Raw genomic sequence first — 17,517 nt, forward strand, 5'->3', positions numbered from 1 at the left:
GGCTTATGACAAGAGAAAAACCCTTTTAATGAAGCTAAACCAAGAAGACTTTCTGCCCAAGCCTGTTTAGAGAAGGTCATGTTTATTAAAGTGTAAGTAAAAAGAAAACACGGTGCGTATTTGGCAGCCTTGCCAGGCTCCCAACAGCAGTGCCAGTGCTGGTGCCACAGCCTACAGCCTCAGCTTGGCCATGCTGGAGCGGAGCTGGAGCGTCCCCTCCGCCCAGGAGCCCGGGTACTGGCACATCTTCTGCCACAGGTTCAGCTCCTCGCCCGTGGAGTCCATCCAGTCCACAGCCTGCCCGTTGCTCATGCCTGGGGAAAAGGATGGGATCAGTCACTGCTGGAGCAGCCTCCTGCCCGCAGCACAGCAGCCCCAGTGAGGCTGCTGCTGCTGCCCAGAGCTCGGTGGGCTCCTCACCATTGCCCACCCCCAGACGGACGCCCCCGAGGAAGTCGTTGCTGGACAGCGGCTCGCGGTCCCAGACCGTCAGCTCCAGGCAGATGTGCTGCAGGTCCTCGGGGTTCACACCGTTGTAGACAAAGGTGTGGTTGTAATGAGGGTTCAGGGTCTTCTTCACCACGGGCGTCTTCCTCTTGGAGGCTTTGTTTTTGTGTGGCAGGAGGTAGCTGGGGGAAGCAGCCCCTTGGGTTAGCAGCACACAGGCACCAGCTCGGGGGGCTGGGGCACCTCAGCACCCAGGACCTGGCCTGGAGCCCCCCTTCCTGCCTTTCCTGGCACAGCTCAGGGAGAGGGACCATGACACCCTGCAAGGGTTCCTTCCCCAGGTCCCCCAGCAGCTTTGGGAATACAGCCAGGGAGGACAGTGCCCCCCGCCCCAGGACCCTCACTCACCCCTTAACAAAGCTGTCTGAGGTCCCCCCTGACTTGGCTGCTGTGAGGTTCTTGGCTTCCTTGATCCAGACCTGGAGCTCACCACCTTCCCCTGTTTTGCCTAGGAAAAACCCAGCACAGTAGAAATTAATCAATTTAAATTTTACCACTGCAAACTGTAGCTCCTGCAGGGCTGCACACTGATCCTGGAGCTCCAGCACCCACCTTTCCTGCCATTCCCAGCCCCGGGATGCTTGGCAGATGGGATGTACTTCATGGAGACAACCAGCTCGCCCTTGTACTGGTGAAGACCAGCAGCATCTGCCCCAACCTGCACAGAGGTGAGAATTACCAAGCACTGCAGAGAAGCCATGGCACACACAGTGACAGCCTGGTGTGCAGCACCTCCTCAGGCTGGGACAAAGGACTTGGCTTCTTCTAGATGTGGCTGAGCTGGCACAAGTGCCTGCAAACTCTCCCCAGCATGACCAGTGGAGCCCAGCTCCTTTGGGATCTCATTTTGGCCCAATCACCTGACAAGAAGGAGGGAAGGAGGACGGAAGCTAGGTTCAAGGCAGAAGATCTGCCTGCCCTTTTTTACTGCAACAGCACTGCTGTCTGCATCTGGGGTTTTCATATCTCCAAACATTGGCACAAGTCCCTTTGAGCAATGCTGAGGTCTCCACACCCCTCTGCCCACTGAGGGCTACACCCCCAACAGGACCAGGCAAGGGAGGCTGCAGGGGCAGGGGCACACCTTGCCATGCAGGGGCAGGAACTCCTCCAGGTGGCTCTCGAAGTTCCAGGCATCCAGGGGGACCTCCACCTCCCCCAGGAAGGTGTTGCGGCCAAAGCGATCGTGGTGCCACACCGAGAACTGCAGCGTCCTCGCGAGCAGGAGGGACTTGCTAATCTCATACTGGGGACAGAGAGGAAAACCACTGGTGGGCAGGCAGCACAGGACAAATGGCAAATTCCATCAGCCACAGCTCACGAGCACGAGAGGAGACAGGCTGGAGAAGCAATGGATGTGCACAGGAGCTCCTCTTTCTTTCCACGCCTGCTCAAAGCTCAGAGTCCCAGGGCAGAGTGCAGGAGCCTGTGCTCTCCCAGCAGATGGATGGTCCTCAGAGCCAGGACTCATCCAGCCATCCCACCACAAGCAGAGCTCTGCCAGCCCAGTGAGCCTCAGGTGGTCAGAGCACAAGACCTCAGCAAACCTGGCTGTGGGAGCCTAAAAACCAAACCACAGCTCTCACTTCCTCCTGCACAAGAGTGCCTGGCCTCAGGTGCTCTGCCAGGCTCGGGGACAGAGCCAGCCAGCAGGGATGGTGAAGGGCAGTGCCAAGTTGTTCTGTCCTGGGGCCCAGAACTGTCTTATCTCTGCCCCTGTGGTGTGCTGCCCTCCCTCCTGCCACTGTGACCTGCCTCCAGGGGCCAGGAAGCCTGAAGAATGAAACACCCAGGGTAAGCAGGATGCCTTTGCTCTGGGGAGCGCCACAGGAACCAGGGACATGTCCTGTGACACGGTCACATCTGCAGCTGTGCCTCCAGCCCACCGTGGCACTGGGGCTTGGCAGCACGGCCACAGCAGAGCTGGGAGTGCAGGGATTTCAGGCTGCAGTCTCTGGACACGGGTCCCCTGCAAAGACCCCTCTGCAGCGTTAGGAGCTCACCCCTCCCCTTGCTTGTTCCAGCAGCATCCTCTGAGTAGCTGCAGCCCAGCCCATCCCCACTCACCTTCAGCAGCTCGTTGTACAGGGGATTGATGGTATTGCGTTTGATGGTCGTCTTGCGCTTCCCTTGCCGGGATTTGTCGGGCAGGAGATAGGTCTTCACATACCTGAAGGGAGAACAGGCAGCACTTCAACAAGGCCCCTCCACAATCAATCCTCCGAGCTCCTCCTCAGGGCAACCCCAGACCTTCTGCCTCAGCAGGACCCTCCCACTTACAGCTCCCATCTCTGGTGGGACCCCACAACCCGGCTGGGCACCACCAGCGGTGCCAGCAGCTCTCTCCCCCTGCTCTCACGGGTTGGAGCGCTTCCTGCCCTCGTCGCCGTAGGCCAGCTGGCGACACTCCTTCACGTGAATGAACAAGGTCTGCGTCTTCTGCTCGTAGCTCAGGGAGAAGGAGATGCCCCCGGTGACAGCCACGCTGCCGAAGTCGCCGGCCTCGCTGTAAATGCTGACCATGCTCCCCAGCGTGCTCTGGAAGACGTGGCAGGGCTGAGCTGGCACAAGATCACCTGAGAGCCCCTCTTCAGCAAGGTTATTCCCTGTGCCTCTTCTGCACAGCCCCACCTGCCTCCCCATGGCTGGGGATGGCCACAAGTACCTCCCACCCACACACAGCTGCCTGGATAGAGATGAGTCTTCGCATTTTGATTCCCTTCTAGGAGAAGAAGCCTCCCCACACAAGGCTCTTACCCCTTCCCTCTGTGAGCTGCCTGCCCTGCCTCCCTCCCCCCAGCCCTTTGGCAGTGCCTTTTTCCATCACTTTTCCCTGCAGTGGAGAGGAGCACAGCCACAGGAGCTCACCGAGGAGGTGCCGCTGCGCATGCTGCCCCGGGCCACCCGCTGCCGGTGGATCTCCACCAGGTTATCGATGTCCTCCTCCTCCTCCTCCTGAAGGAGAGGGACAAACTGCCTGTGTGGGGAGTGCTCAGGCACAGCCAGCCAGCCACTCGGCTCCTCCACCCAGCAGCCATCTCTGTGGCACTCTGAGGGTCTCACCAGCTCCGTGTTGAGGCCAGGGACCGACTTGCTCCTGTCCCCCAAAGAGCCACCTTCCCCCACAAGGTCCTCGGGGCGCAGGTCGATCACGGACTTGGTGTAGTCTGCACGAGAGGTGGTGAGCAGGAGGCAGTGGCATGAGCAGGATTAGCAGAGCCCTGCTGCTCCCTCACACAAGGGGCTCCCCCAGCCTCTCCCATCTGCACTGAAAGCCCTTCACAGCCCAGGGAGGAGGGGCTGCCCACCCCGGCCGTGCCAGCACCCGCACATCTCTCACCCGCAGGCCTCACCACCCGCCGGGGGTTCTTCTTGAATATGGTTTCATGCTCGCAGGTGCTGCTGCGGGTCCCCACGGTGGCATCCTGGGGAGGAACAGTCCCTTCAGAGCAGGGCAGGGCTAGGAGCCCTGTGGGGTGCCCAGCCCCATGCCCCAGGACAGGGCTGTGCCTGCTGGAGCAGCGTCACGCACCCGTCCATCAGAGAACGCGTTTTTGGAGCGGAGAGGGAGCGTCAGGCTGGAGGAAGCAGGTCCTGCTGGCACAACAACCTGTTTTCCAGGGACAGCTCTCTCCAGGGAGTTCCTCCTGTGGCAGACACAGAAAGGTCTGTCCCAGGCCACAAGCACAGTGTGCAGAGGAAGTGCTGGCCAGAAAGTGCCATTTGAGCTGCCCGTAGCAGCCTGGGCACAGAGGACCTTCCTGCCCAGGGACAGGCTTCAGCCCAGCCAGAGGAGCCAGCTTCCCCTCGCTAGACTGAGAAAAAACACACTTCAGATGAAGGTCCCCTCCTCTGCCAGCCAGTCTTGCCAAGGACAACCCACCTCAGGATCCTCTCACCTGCCCCCCACATCAGCAGGACTAGGTCTGTAGCTGTCCAGGCTCATGTTTTCCATGGACTCTGTGTCGCTTTTACCATCCCGAGGGTCTGAGGCATCTGGAAACAAACTGCAGACAAGAAAACCACAGGTATGTCCTGTTTGGCGAGGAGGCCGGTCTGAGAGAGCTTCTGCACCACGGCTGATCCACGTGGGGCAGCAGATTCCTCTCAAACCCGCAGCAGAGGGGAGCTGGTGCCTGGAGCATGGGGGACAGCAGGAAATCTTACCTGGACCCCTCCCGGGGTGCAGGGGGGCTCGGCTGCCGGACTGCAGAGGAGCTTTTAGGCTCGCTGAGCTGGGCTTTCTGGAGGAGGGTTTGTCCCACAGTCTCTCTTTTGCTGGCTGGAAGGAGAGAGGCATCAGGAGGAACACTGCTCCAAGCTCATTCCCTGGAGCAGGAGCTGTTCCCATCCAGCTCCACGCTGGGCAGGGGTGCACTGGGGAAAGCTGGAGCATCCCAGATGGCTGGGCTGTGGGACACGGCATTGCTGTGGCACCCCTACCTGCCGGCCTGTGCCGCAGGGACAGCCGCACCATGTCACTGCCCAGGTGGTTGGCGAAGCGGTTCACCCTCTGGTCATAGAACCAGTCACCCGTCGTCTTCTTCAGCTCCCTGCAGGGCAGGGGGTGGTGGGGGCAGTCAGGGGCAGCAGGGGCTGTTTGCTGTGCCCCAACCCACCCTCCGTGCTGCCACAACCCAAGGACACAGGTACAGTGGGCAAAATCAGCAGGTGACAGGGCAGAGACAATTCACTGGGCACTTGGCAGGCTCAGCTACATCCTCAGCAAACACGGGAACAAGCCAAGTTTGGTAAGACAGGGGAGGGCAAAAGGGAGGAAACCTGGGATGCCTGAAACACAGTGCAAGGGGCACAGGGGGATGCTGCAGTCAAGTCAGGGGGGTGAAGGAGCAGGATGGACATGAAGGAGACTCAGGAGTGGGATATGACCCATTTCTCCATCACCCAAACATGAGAACTCTCTCCAGGAGTGACATCAGAGCAAGCTGCCCTGCACTGGAGAGGACCAGCCAGGCTAGGAAAGGCTGGCCGTGGGGCATCGAACTGAGGCAGCTGAGAAGAGGAAGGGGACAGGAGACACGCACAGAATGTGCCCGCCGCTTGTCCCGGCTACTCACGCCTCCTTGGTGCAGACTTTGCAGCGCCAGGAGCCGCTGGGGCTGCAGGAGCGGCAGTCCCGACACACCAAGTGGTTGCAGCCCCGGCAAGTGTTGGCCTTGGGGCTGACTCGGCCCAGGCTCTGCTGGCAGCGGGCACAGGTCCGCTCGCTGTAGCGCTGGCTGCCCCGCTTGGCTCCCTTGCGCCGGATCTCCAGCAGCTCATTCTTGAGGCGCCTGCTCAGAGCCGACACCAGGAGCTGTCACAGGCGCCCCGGGACCCCGGGGACACCCGCACTGTCCCGCAGCCACCCGCTTCCGAGCAAAGCGGGGAGCCAGCTCCTGCCCGGCTCCTGCCGCGCTCGCACCTGATCCTCCTCTCCTCGGCTTTGCGGAGCTCCTCGTCGCGCTGCAGGACCTGCAGGATCAAATCTCTCTCCGCGTCCGACAGGAAGGACAGATCCACAGCCTCCGACATCGCTCCGCCCGGGCCGGCTGGCCCTCCCCGGATTCCAGCTAGGGACGTGCCAGCTGCTGAGCCCGGCTCTCGCCCCGCCAGGTGCCCCGTGCCCGTTGCCGGGGCTGCCCGGGATGGCAGCCGGGACAGCGGCCCGCCCGCCGTCTGCAGCGCCCTGCCCCGGGCCGGGCTCGGGCCGCCTGCCAGCGCCGCCGCCCCGGTGACCTCAGCCGGCTCCGTGGGACCGGGCTGACGCGCAGCACCCGCGGGCAGCCCCGGCAGGAAGGAGCCGCCCCGGGCTGCTCCTCCCACCGACGCACCGGGGCTCGGAGCTGCCCGAGCCCGAGGATCCGCCGGGAGCGGACCCGCGGCAGGGACAGGAGCCGGCTCGCAGCAGCGGGACCCGGGCGGCCGCTCCAGCCGGGATGGAACCGGAGCGCCTGCTCGGGGGCTGCAGCCGCTCCCCGCTCCTGCCCGTCCCGCAGCCGCGCTCCGGCTCCCTCGGGGAGCTCCTCTCTACCGGGGAAAGGGGGGCCGGCACGGGTGGCACCGCCGGGGCTGGGAGCTGCCCCCGCCCCGGGACACCGCGGCTCGACCCCCGGACCACGGAGCGACCACAGAGGGACCCCCGGCTCCCCCCGCGTCCCCACCAGCCGAGGGATCCCCGTCCTCCCCCGTCCGCGGAGGAACCCTCGGTACCCCCGCCAGCGGAGCGCCGCCCGGTCCCACGATCCGGCCGGTACCTGCAGAGGATCCGGCCGGTACCTGCAGAGGATCCGGCCGGTACCCGCGGCGGCTCCGGCCGGTACCCGCAGAGGCTCCGGCCGGTACCCGCAGAGGCTCCGGCCGGTACCCGCAGAGGCTCCGGCCGGCGCTCCCGGCAGCGGGAGGGGAGCGAGGGGAGCGAGGGCGGTGCCGGTGCCTTAAAGGAGCCGCGCCGGGCGCACCTGCGGCACGGACGGGCCGGCCCGTGCGGGAGGCGGTGCCCGCAGCCTCCAGCCCCTTCCCCCGCCCCATCGCCCCGGCACAGCGGCCGCTGCACCCCGCGGGGCCCGGTGCCACACGGCCCTGACGGGCGGGCAGCTTCTCCCGAAGAGCACGGAGCGCACCGACACCCGACCCGCGGGGGACCCCCCGCATCCCCAGGGCCGTGGTGTCCTCCCGCCGCCGGGCTCCAGCCGCTGCCCTTGGCCTTCGCAGCAGAGATACGGTCCCCGCCGGGCGGCTCGCCCCCCGCAGCACAGGGAGCCCCGAGCACACGCGGCAGGACGAGGCGAGGGGCTCCACCCGTGGAACGAAGAGGACACCTGGGTGTTTCTCGCCACGCAGGACACCTGGGTGCAGCCCCAAGGCAAACGAGAGCACGCGGCTCTGCCCACACTTTCGGCCGCACCCCAGGGACGGGAGAGCCACAGGCTCCCAGCCCTGTGGGAAGCGATGGGACGCTGACACAGTGGAAAAAACCACACAGACATCAAAGGGCCAGCGGGAGCTTCCTCACGGGGCAGGGGAGTACACAATAAATATGTAGAGGGCTTTGGGCTTGCAGGCAGACAATGCCACAGAGGCTTTGCTCCCCGAGCTCCTCCACACACCACCCTAGGGCCCAAAGTCCCCAGGCCAGACCCCACACTCGCACCAGTGTTCACATTTTAATTGGACACCAGCAAGAGGTGGTGAGAAAGATCTTTATTTCTGAAAAAGAGCTAGGAAGAAAGTGAGATGAACAGAATTGTTTACAGTACATTAAAAAAGCATGCTGGGAAACACAAGCACAATGCTTGTCCCTGACCTGCTGAAATGAACTCAGCAGGAACCCAAGGCTTCTCAGCACTGTGGCTCTCTCCTGTGTGAAAACGGGGCTCAAGGTGCTACCACATGTCCAAGACCTGGGCAGTGACTGGCAGAGCCAGGGCAGAACACTGGCACTCTGAGCACCAACTTTCTCCATCCTTGTCTGGATCCTGCAGGGATCTGCCATGGGAGCACAACCCTGGGTGCCCTGGGCATGGGGAGGCACTGCCAGGCAGTGCTGCCACTGCAGAACCAGGGGACATAAGGCACATCTGGGCTGGCAGCAGGACACTGCTGGTAGCATCTCCCTGCCCCTGCTGCTTGACACCACCCTTCCACGGGAGCTGGAATGTCCATGCCCTGCTAATCGGGCAGCACTGGCCGGCACTCGAGGTCCAGCACGAGGTGATGCACGTGTGGAGCGTAGGACTTCACCGGCTCCACGTGCAGGACGCTGGTGCGCCACGGCCGCCCGTGCAGCTCTGCCAGCAGCCCCTGGATCCGTGTGGCCGTGGCTTCGGCCCACCTCTGCCACTCGGCTCTGAGCCTGGCCCCCAGTGTCTCCTCCCCACCGTCCTCTGTTGGCTGCTGTGCCTCTCCCCCAGAGCTGGCTGTCTCTGGAGAGCTGTGCTCGGCCAGCAGCACCGCGGGCTGCGGCGGGGCCGGCGCACGGCGAGTCTCCACGTTGTGGTGGATGTGGAGAACCCCACCCGTGTCCTTCTTCAGGACGCGGCAGGCCACCGGCCAGCCTTCCTCCGAGCTGGGAATCAGCCCCAGGTACACCCTGTCTGCCACATCCCGCAGCTGCAGCTGGGAGGAGAGAGGAGGTGAGGGCATGCCAGAGGAGAGGGGTTCCGCGGCCAGGCGGCAGCGCTCACCTGCCGGCTGTCCCCGGCGTGGATGTGGCAGCGATCCCGCACCCCGTTCAGCACCAGGCTCCTGTGCAGGGCCTCCACGGCGTGGCTGTTCCACTCACAGGCGTGGACAAAGGCAGCTCCCGCGTGCACCAGGAAGGGCAGCGTGAAATAGCCGATGCCTGCAGGCAGGAGGTGGCAGCGGCTGAGGGCAGGGAGCTCCAGAGATCCACACTCCTGAGGGCAGGATGCACACTGCCACCCTGGCTTTCCAAGTCTGCTCTGCTCTGGGTCGGGAAAAACCCAAACACTGGAAAAATGGAAATTTATCCTTCCCTCTTCTGCAAAAGTAAAATCTGCCTTGAAAAATGCTTAGAGGACCTTACTTTACTTCCAGTCTTTGGCCATCCTCCTGAGTATTCATTCCAAGCTGACATTTGATGTCTACCATCAGCACCTGCCCCGCCCCTTCTCCATCCCCGTTACCTGCATAGAGATCCACCAGGACCTCCCCGGAGCAGGGCAGTGAGGCCACACGCAGCTTCTCCGTGATGTTCCCCGGGGAGAACATGCACTTGGTCACGTCAAAGGTGTACCTGGAAGAGCCCACACGGGTGAGGGCAGTCCCTTCCCCACAGCAGCCGCATCCTGCAGCTCCTGCCCACCTGATCCCGTTGTCCAGGTGCTCCACCCAGCCGTGCTGGCCCAGCAGCAGGGTGACACGGGGGGTCCGCATCCCATCCGGCATCACCCGTCCTCTCCTGGCCACCCGCCGGGCTCCCAAAGCCGAGGCGACCGTCTCCCAGAGCTCCGGGCCTGCAGCCAGCACGGCGGCAGGTTTGGGGGATGCGGGCGGCTCGGCGGGCAGGAGCGGGCCGGCCAGGCCCTGCTCGCCCTTACCCAGCCTCTCCCAGGGCGCAGCCTTGAAGCTGTCCTCGCTCAGCAGCACCAGGTCGCCGTGCCTCTGCCAGGCGTGGGGCACATCCCGCTCCAGCTCCTCCGACCAGCTGGTCCCCAGCAGCCGCCGCAGCTGGTCCCGCAGTCTCCGGGCAGGCGGGCACCGGCGGGCGGCCCTGGAGGGCAGCGGCTCCTGCAGCAGGGACGGGGCGCATGGGGCTGGGTGCCACCGCCCCACGCAGGCCTCAGGGCGAGGCAGCTCTGCCAACCTGGATCCGGAGCAGCTCCCAGGGCATGTCCGGGGGCAGGCAGAGCTGGGACAGCTTCTCCTCCAGCACCGGCAGGGCCACGCGGCCCCCTGGCAGCCGCTGCAGCTGGAAACGCCCGTCCGAGAGCCGCTCCTCTTCCAGACATTGCCTGCAGGGCACGGTCAGGCCCTTCCCAGCCCCGCAGACCCTCCCGCTGCAGGGCTGGCCCTGGGACCGTCCTGTGGGAGCAGCACGGGGCTCCCATTCCCCCTCGTTCCCGCCGCCCCTCACCTGAGGCGCTGGGCGAACCTCCGCTCCGTGGCCAGCGCAGGGACACCCATGGGGACAGGCATGGGGCCGTCCGTGGCCTCCATCCTGCCGAGCCCCGGCCGGTGTCAGCCTCGCCGGGGACTGTGCCTCGGCGCCGGTGCCCGAAACGGCATCCCCGAGGCCGCGGGGCTGCCCGGAGACCGGCTCTCGGTGCCGGGGGATCCCCGAGGCCGCAGCAGCCCCGCTCGGGGGTCCCCGGGAGTCGCGACCCCCGCACGCCGCTGCCGCCGGTGCCGCGTTTCCCGCCGGAGCGCGTTCTCAGGGCGCCGCTGTCCCGGTGTTGGAAGCGGAAGCGGAAGCGCGAGCGGGGACGGTTTGCGCGCGGACCGGAGGCGGCGCGGGCGGTGCCATGGCGGGGCTGTCGGTGCGGGACCCCGCCGTGGATCGCTCCCTGCGCTCCGTGTTCGGTGAGGCCGCGGGACCGCGATCTGCAAAGGGAAAGGGGCAGGGACGGGCAGGGGCAGGCGGGGCCGTCGGGGCCGGTACCCGCCGCGCTGACCGGCGGCACCGTCTGTCTCCGCAGTGGGGAACATCCCGTATGAGGCCACGGAGGAGCAGCTGAAGGACATTTTCTCGGAGGTTGGGCCCGTGGTCAGCTTTAGGTGAGAGCGGCCGCTGGCGTCCCCCGCGTGCCCCGGCTCGGCGCAGACCGAGCCCCGCGCGGAGCTCTGGAACCGTGCGATCGTAAATCCAGAACGCCGGGAAGGAGCTGGAAAAGCATCCAGCCCGGTTCCCTCAGCACTGCCAGGCCCACCGTGTCTCCAAGTGCCACATGCACACACCTTTTGACCATTTCCAGGGATGGTGACTGCCTTGGGCTGCCTGTTCTAATGCGGGACAACCGCTTTGGCGAGGAACCTTTGCCTGATGTCCCATCTCGGGTCCTGCTCGGGCTCTGTGCTCCTCACTCCCGTCCCTGTCCCTCTCAGAGGTGTTTTCCATCCTTGGCAGCTGTCCCTGGAGAGCTCTCAGTTAAGGTTTTGGGAGTTCCGGGAGGAGGCAGTCCCGTCCTGTGCCTTGTGGGGTCATGGCAGGCACAGAGCTGGCACTGGTGGCCCCACAGCTTTGGGAACACCCATGCCAGGAGCCAGCAGGCCCCTTGGCTTTGGACAGGCCCGGCTGCTGCGTGCCTCGGGCTGACTCGGGAGCCTTGACCGTGCTCCCGGCGCTCCTGCGGGCTCTAGCCCCGCATCCCCTCTGGAGCTGTGGGAGCCGTGGGCACAGCGGGTGCTCTCCTCGCCGTGCAGGCTGGTGTACGACAGGGAGACGGGCAAACCCAAGGGCTATGGCTTCTGCGAGTACCAGGACCAGGAGACGGCGCTCAGCGCCATGCGCAACCTCAACGGGCGCGAGTTCAGCGGCAGGGCCCTGCGCGTCGACAACGCCGCCAGCGAGAAGAACAAGGAGGAGCTCAAGAGTGAGTCGGGGTTTGGGGGTCTCACGCTGGGCCTGGCCTTGACAGTGCTCTGGGGAGTGCCTCTTCTGCCAGGCTGGCAGAGCCGGCCTGCTCTGAGAGCTGTTGTGAGTAGTTCCCCAGAGGGATGCATGGGCTCAGCTCCATGTTTTAGCTCCCAGATGATCACAGAACCACGGAATTATTTAGGTTGGAAAAGGTGTCTAAAGATCACGGTCCAACCTTTGACCAAACACCACTGCATCAACTAGCCTGGAGCACTGAATGCCACATCCAGTCTTTACTTAAACACTTCGAGGAACAGTGCCTCCACAGCCTCTCTGAGCAGCCTGTTCTGATTCCTGATCACCCCTTCTGTGAAGAAATTCCTCCTAACATCTCCCAGTTTTCGCTGCCTCCTTTTCCCCTTGCTGGGCTGGTGCTCCCCTCCTGATGAGCCCATTAAACACCGTTTGTGTCGTACGAAGTCACCAACTGTATTGCAGGCCTGGGCACGGGTGCACCCATCATAGAGTCACCCTATGGGGACCCTGTCAACCCAGAGGATGCCCCCGAGTCCATCAGCCGGGCAGTGGCCAGCCTGCCCCCCGAGCAGATGTTTGAGCTGATGAAGCAGATGAAGGTGAGTGTGAGCACAGCTCCTCCTGCCACTGCCCGCACCCTCCCAGCCCCTGTGGCACCTTGGCAGAGCTTGATCCGTGCCTGTCTTGTCAGCTGTGTGTCCAGAACAGCCCCCAGGAAGCCAGGAACATGCTGCTCCAGAACCCACAGCTGGCTTACGCGCTGCTGCAGGCCCAGGTGGTCATGAGGATCGTCGACCCGGAGATCGCGCTGGTTTGTCCCTTGCTGCTCCTCCAGGGTTGGGAGGATATTGGTGGTAGCCTTTGTGGAGTGGCAGTGGAAAAGAGCTCCTTTTTCCTCTCCTAGAAAATCCTGCATCGCCAGACCAGTGTTCCTCCTCTGATCCCAGGCAACCAGCAGCCAGTGGCAGGGCCAGGGCCTGGGCCAGGACCGGGGCCTGGGCCAGGGCCCAATGCGCAGCTGAACCCGCAGAACACCCCATCGTCCCAGCCACAGCCCATAGTAAGAGCCTGCACAACACATGAGCTGTGCCAGCCCCAGCTCTCGCAGCTGGGGCGCACACCCAGGTGTTGGGGTGTCGCTGAGATCCAGTGTCTCTCCTGAGCAGGGCGGGATGCACGTCAATGGCGCTCCTCCTCTGATGCAGCCGCCCATGCAGGGGGGAGTGCCAGCCCCAGGACAGATGGCAGCCCCTGTGCAGGGCCCAGGCCCTGGCCCCATGGCTCCAGGAGGTGAGTTTGGGCCAAGCTGCCCCAGCCGTGAGCACACAGGTCCTGCAGACACCCCCCTCTGCCTTCCCCCAGCCAGAGGGCTCGGCCCTGTGAGAGCACACGTAATCCTGTACTGTACATTGTGGTTGTGCTGCTGCCAGAGGTGGCCTGCAAAGTTGGATTACCCCTGGGGGGAACCAACACCAGGGGAATAAACCTCCAGATGCTCCCTCAGGAGCTGGGAGCGAGAAGGTATTTGGGGCCAAAGGAAGGGGTTAGTCATCAGGGGTGGCTGAGGAGGGGTCTGATCTCTGCCTGTCCCCTCTCAGGTGGGATGCAGCCACAGGTTGGGATGCCGGGTGCGGGGCCCGTCCCCTTGGAGCGCGGACAAGGTAAAACAGACGTGTGTAGAGCTGTGTGTGGTGTGAGCCTCGCTCCAGCGAGCAGCGCTGTGCCCCAGCTGTCTGCAGCCTGGCTGTGCCCAGCCCCGGGGCTGTGCCTGCGTTTGTTCACTGAGGCACAGGGCTGTGCTTGCAGCTCCCTGGCTCCCAGGGCTCGGCCCGTGCCTCGATTGGCTCCCAGCTCATTCTGCGCCCTGTTGTGCAGTCGTGCCCTGGAAGCCAGGAGAGCTGCCTGTCCCCAGGGGGGACGTGCCTGTGTTTTCCACCTTTGCGAGCCCACGTCTGTCCCTGTGCTTGTGCGGGCAGGCAGAGCTTGCTCTTCTCCGGTCCTTGTCCTGCTCCTTTGCTGCCGGGGTGCTGGGAAGCAGCTGGTGCGGCCCCGCGTCCTCCTGTCCGTGCCCGGCAGAGGGAGCTGGGTCTCCGTTTTGGCTTGAGGCTGGGCAGGGGCTTTCCGGAGGGTGACGGCTCGGCATTCCTCCGCAGGCACGGTCTGTACGGCCCAGCCCTGGGGCCCGATTCCTTACGGTTCACACGTTGCCATACGTAGGTTAGCTCGACCCAGGTGTTCCTGTTCTCCCAGGAGCAGCACATGCAGACACCTGTCACCTCTGTTGCCTTGACTTCTATCCTAGGCCTTGTTGCAGCTACATGGCAAACCTAGTCTGAGATCCTTTGGCCTTAGGGGCAGCTGACTCTCATTTTCTTTGGGGTGGGCACTGTCTTCCTGAATGCTGCCTGATAGTTCTTGGCACCCAAAAGGTTTTGGAGAGCAGAAGCTGGGTGTGCGTTACGGGGCCGGCGTGGGCCCAAGGAATGCCGTGTCTCTTGGCAGGATGTCTTCTCTCTCTGCCTCTCTCCCTGAGTCAGGGAAGGACTGTGCCACTCTGGCTGTCCTGCCTGTGGTGACAAAGGTGGCGTTAACGGAAGAGGTTGATAAAACCAGACTCGCAACGGTTTCTCTGTAGGTTTTCCTGGGGACTTCAGGGGGTGTGATCCTGCAGGCAGCACTGTCCCCAGCACTGGTCGGTGCATGTGTGCATACACTATTTACGTGTCTGCTCTTTCCCTCTTTTCCTGCTGCTTGCCCAGGGAACCTGCAGCTCTCGCCCGTGGGACCTGCCAGGCCTGCGTCTATCGAACGCGTTCAAGGTATCCCGGCAGCCGCCAGCTCCCTCTTCCCATGGAGCTCGTTGTGGAGTGTCACCCCGCTGTTGTCAGGGCCAGGGACTGGCATGGCACTCCTTGTAGCCTGACAGCAGTAAGAGGAGATGAAGTAGGCAGGATTTCCTCTAGGGCTACAGGAGAGAACAGGCTAGAGCCATGCATGGAGCCTCCAGTGGAAAAGGAGAGCCTGTTTGGAAGGGCTTTTGCCTGAGATCCAGCCCCCTTTGACACTGTGCATCCAGGAGCCTTCCAGGTCTTGCTTTGCTCCTGGCCCCACGTCAGCAGGGTGCTGATGCCCACGCTTGTAGGGATTGCTGTAGGGACACCCATGCTTGGTGTTGCCCCTGGTGCCATAAGGAACCTGAGATAAAAGCAGAGAAAAAAGAGAGAGGAATAAAGCTGGCAGCCAGGGAAGGGGCTTTGGTGTGCTCCAGCCTCACGTGTGGGGCTGCATCCCCAGCAGACAGCACAGCTCAGGGGAGCAGCGTGGCTGCCCCACACCCGGCAGAGAGCGCCGGGGACAGTCTTGGCACGGCACTGGTCATGCAGATCCTCACGAGTTCTTGTGTGTCTCCCTGGCAGTGCCCATGCCAGACCCGAGGGCCCCTATGCAGCGTGGACCTCTACCTGCTAGTGGCCCGCCGCCCCGAGGCCTTTTGGGAGATGCCCCGAATGACCCTCGCGGAGGGACCCTGCTCTCAGTCACTGGAGAAGTGGAGCCCAGGTGAGGGGAGAGGGAAGGAGAGGAGCCCTTGGCACTGTCCCCTGCCCAAGGGTAACCTCTCGCTGAGGACAGGGATGGCACCAGCCTTCCGGGAGTCACTGCTGCCTGGTCAGAGGCCCGTGTGCTGCCAACCGTGGGGGCCGGCCCGTTTCCCCGGGGAAGGGACATCCCCGGGGTGATGGCAGCTGCCCTGTGGCATGGGGCCACCAGCACCCATCCCTGTGCCAGCCTCCCCTCCTCCCCTGCGGCCGGCTTCGGGGGCAATCCCAGCGCTCTGCCCAGACCGTGCCAAGCCAGTGTCTGATTCACACTCTCTCGCTTTTTCTCCTCCTCCTGCTTTGCTCTCCTCGTCTCTCTGCGTCAGAGGTTACCTTGGGCCGCCCCACCAGGGAGCCCCTATGCACCATATGCCTGGTCATGACAGCCGTGGCCCCCCCCATGAGATGAGGGGGGGACCCATGGGAGAACCCCGACCACTGATGGGAGAGCCACGGGGGCCCTTGATGGATGCTCGAGGTGAGAGAGGGGGCATGAAATACTGGGTGGCTTGGACTGTGCAGGCAAGAAGTCAGAGCAGAGCCGGCTGCCCCGACCCAAGGCACGGGAAGGGGTTTGGGCAGTGAAATGACTGACTCCAGGCAAGGAGGGACAGTCCCAGGGTGCAAGGGACTTTCTGCAGGCATGTCCCCTCTGCCCCCAGCCCTGCACCTCTAGGGTGCTTGCTGGCCCCCAGACGAAGGAGGCAGCAGGCTCACTCCCACACTCCTGCAGGACTGCTTCCTTCAGGAGCTTACCTTGTGTTTCCTCCACAGTCGGAAGAGATCCCCGAGGGCTGGAGCCGCGCGGGCTGGAGCCGCGGGTGATGGAGGCGCGAGCCCTGGAGGCGCGAGGCCTGGAGCCGCGGGTCCTGGAGCCACGAGTGCTGGAAGCCAGGGCCATGGAGGCCAGGGTCCTGGAGCCCCGGGGCCTGGAGCCTCGAGGGCCTGGTCCCAACCCGCGTGGCCCGATGCCTGGTGGGATACAGGGTCCTGGGCCACTTAACATGGGAGCCAGTGGCCCACAGGGGCCCCGCCAGGTACACACGGCTCTGCTCAGCCGCTTGGGCACCAACAGCATCCTGTAGGCTGGGGCTGGCAGGGGGGGTGTCCCACAGAGCTGCAGCACCAGGCTTTGGTTCTGAGGGATCAGGGCATCTGTCCCATTTCCATCAGCTGGGGACGGGACAAGGCTCAGGCCTCTCTCCACCTCTTCCTGAGGCACAGGAAGGAGCACAGGAGTTGGGAGAGGAGAGCACATAAAATGCACTCTCTCTTCATGCTCAGGTGTCTTCAAGCAGTCCGTGAGGGCATCCATCTGATCATCTGTTTTACCTTCCTGCATTTGTACGGCTGAGTGCAGAGACCCCTCAGTCCATAACCCCTCTGTTACTCTCCCAGGTTCCTAACATGGCTGGGGCAGGCATTCCTGGGGCAGGAGTCCAAGGAGCTGGTCAGCCTGGAGGCTTTAGCCCTGGACAGAGCCAGGTCACCCCCCAGGATCACGAAAAGGTGAGAGAACAAAAAGGAAAGGGTGAGACAGTGGGAGCAGCACTTCCTGTGTGCCTTTCTGTGGTGGGGTCAGCCCCTCCCTGGCTGTGGTATGCTGTGGCTGCTCTGGCAGGGCATGTCTCTGACCCCTCTTTCCCCACAGGCAGCGCTGATCATGCAGGTGCTGCAGCTGACAGCAGACCAGATCGCCATGCTGCCCCCAGAACAGCGACAGAGCATCCTCATTCTGAAGGAGCAGATCCAGAAATCCACGGGGGCACCCTGACAGGTGATGCCCTTAACCTGGTTTCGTCCTTTGCCTGTTCCCCTCTGGTAAAACAGCTTCCTAGGATGGGACTCTGCCCTGCTTCCCTCTGTGCCAGGCTCACCCTCCTCCCCTTCTTTCTGGCAGACCCAAGATGAAGATTCCATGTGCTTGGATGGAGTTGATGCTCCAAGGCAGCTGCTTCCCATTGCTACCTGAGCTGATGGTGCATTTTGGGAGAGCTTGTGTCACCCTTGAGAGGCTTTTACCTCCAGTTCATGTTTTTGTTTTTTCCTGTTTATATTTTATGATGTTTGACATAAAGCTTTGGTTTGAGTAAATCCATGTCCCTGGCTGCCTTGTTTGGTCTCTGGTGGAGGCCACAATGGGAGTGTTGCTTTCTGGGAGCAGTGTGGCCTGGCTCCAGTCTTGTCCAAACCACTTGCCATCCTCCCTCCTCCCCACACCAGGGCAAGAGCTAGTCATGGAATTTCTTGTGCCGTGCAGTTTACAGGGGGTAGGGGAAGGGCAGGACAGAGAGCTTGGCTTTCCATCCCTGCTGTCGGGGCAGGAAGGGCTCTGGATCC

At 63.3% G+C, this 17,517-nt stretch overlaps 3 protein-coding genes across 29 annotated transcripts; 1 reads left to right on the forward strand and 2 right to left on the reverse strand.

The window, feature by feature from the left end:
• Positions 1-65: 65 nt before the first annotated feature.
• SYTL4 (synaptotagmin like 4) lies at positions 66-7,056 on the reverse strand. Of its 21 annotated transcripts, none has more exons than XM_086850761.1 (17): positions 6,875-7,056; positions 5,933-6,080; positions 5,586-5,801; positions 4,951-5,060; positions 4,675-4,789; positions 4,407-4,514; positions 4,040-4,154; positions 3,848-3,932; positions 3,571-3,674; positions 3,376-3,462; positions 2,867-3,045; positions 2,575-2,677; positions 1,592-1,753; positions 1,060-1,165; positions 856-955; positions 421-629; positions 66-314 (listed from the first exon to the last, which is right to left on the reverse strand). In XM_086850761.1, exons 2-17 carry the CDS (start codon positions 6,040-6,042, stop codon positions 172-174), a joined length of 2,052 nt encoding a protein of 683 aa, XP_086706887.1. In that variant the 5' UTR covers positions 6,043-6,080; positions 6,875-7,056; the 3' UTR covers positions 66-171. The 21 variants fall into 21 exon arrangements, with proteins under 21 accessions (XP_086706887.1, XP_086706874.1, XP_086706868.1 ...); XM_086850748.1 differs by having other exon boundaries at positions 5,933-6,320; positions 6,721-6,990; XM_086850742.1 differs by having other exon boundaries at positions 5,933-6,270; positions 6,721-6,988.
• Positions 7,057-7,695: 639 nt separating this feature from the next.
• TYW2 (tRNA wybutosine-synthesizing protein 2) lies at positions 7,696-10,423 on the reverse strand. 5 transcript variants are annotated; one of them, XM_086850772.1, is made up of 7 exons: positions 10,106-10,423; positions 9,836-9,983; positions 9,570-9,759; positions 9,335-9,485; positions 9,156-9,265; positions 8,694-8,851; positions 7,696-8,625 (listed from the first exon to the last, which is right to left on the reverse strand). In XM_086850772.1, exons 1-7 carry the CDS (start codon positions 10,186-10,188, stop codon positions 8,179-8,181), a joined length of 1,287 nt encoding a protein of 428 aa, XP_086706898.1. In that variant the 5' UTR covers positions 10,189-10,423; the 3' UTR covers positions 7,696-8,178. The 5 variants fall into 5 exon arrangements, with proteins under 5 accessions (XP_086706898.1, XP_086706895.1, XP_086706896.1 ...); XM_086850769.1 differs by having other exon boundaries at positions 8,694-9,010; positions 10,106-10,244; XM_086850770.1 differs by having other exon boundaries at positions 9,335-9,759; positions 10,106-10,244.
• On the forward strand, positions 10,236-17,271 carry CSTF2 (cleavage stimulation factor subunit 2). 3 transcript variants are annotated; one of them, XM_086850764.1, is made up of 15 exons: positions 10,441-10,551; positions 10,668-10,746; positions 11,392-11,561; positions 12,044-12,180; positions 12,273-12,392; positions 12,486-12,641; positions 12,748-12,871; positions 13,180-13,242; positions 14,341-14,400; positions 14,998-15,139; positions 15,504-15,655; positions 15,952-16,214; positions 16,576-16,686; positions 16,829-16,954; positions 17,078-17,271. In XM_086850764.1, exons 1-14 carry the CDS (start codon positions 10,494-10,496, stop codon positions 16,949-16,951), a joined length of 1,758 nt encoding a protein of 585 aa, XP_086706890.1. In that variant the 5' UTR covers positions 10,441-10,493; the 3' UTR covers positions 16,952-16,954; positions 17,078-17,271. The 3 variants fall into 3 exon arrangements, with proteins under 3 accessions (XP_086706891.1, XP_086706890.1, XP_086706892.1); XM_086850765.1 differs by lacking the exon at positions 14,341-14,400 and having other exon boundaries at positions 10,236-10,551; XM_086850766.1 differs by lacking the exons at positions 14,341-14,400; positions 14,998-15,139; positions 15,504-15,655.
• Positions 17,272-17,517: the final 246 nt, after the last annotated feature.

The sequence above is a fragment of the Cyanistes caeruleus genome, chromosome 14, assembly GCF_971803275.1.
Source record: "Cyanistes caeruleus chromosome 14, bCyaCae1.hap1.1, whole genome shotgun sequence".
NCBI lineage: Eukaryota > Metazoa > Chordata > Aves > Passeriformes > Paridae > Cyanistes > Cyanistes caeruleus.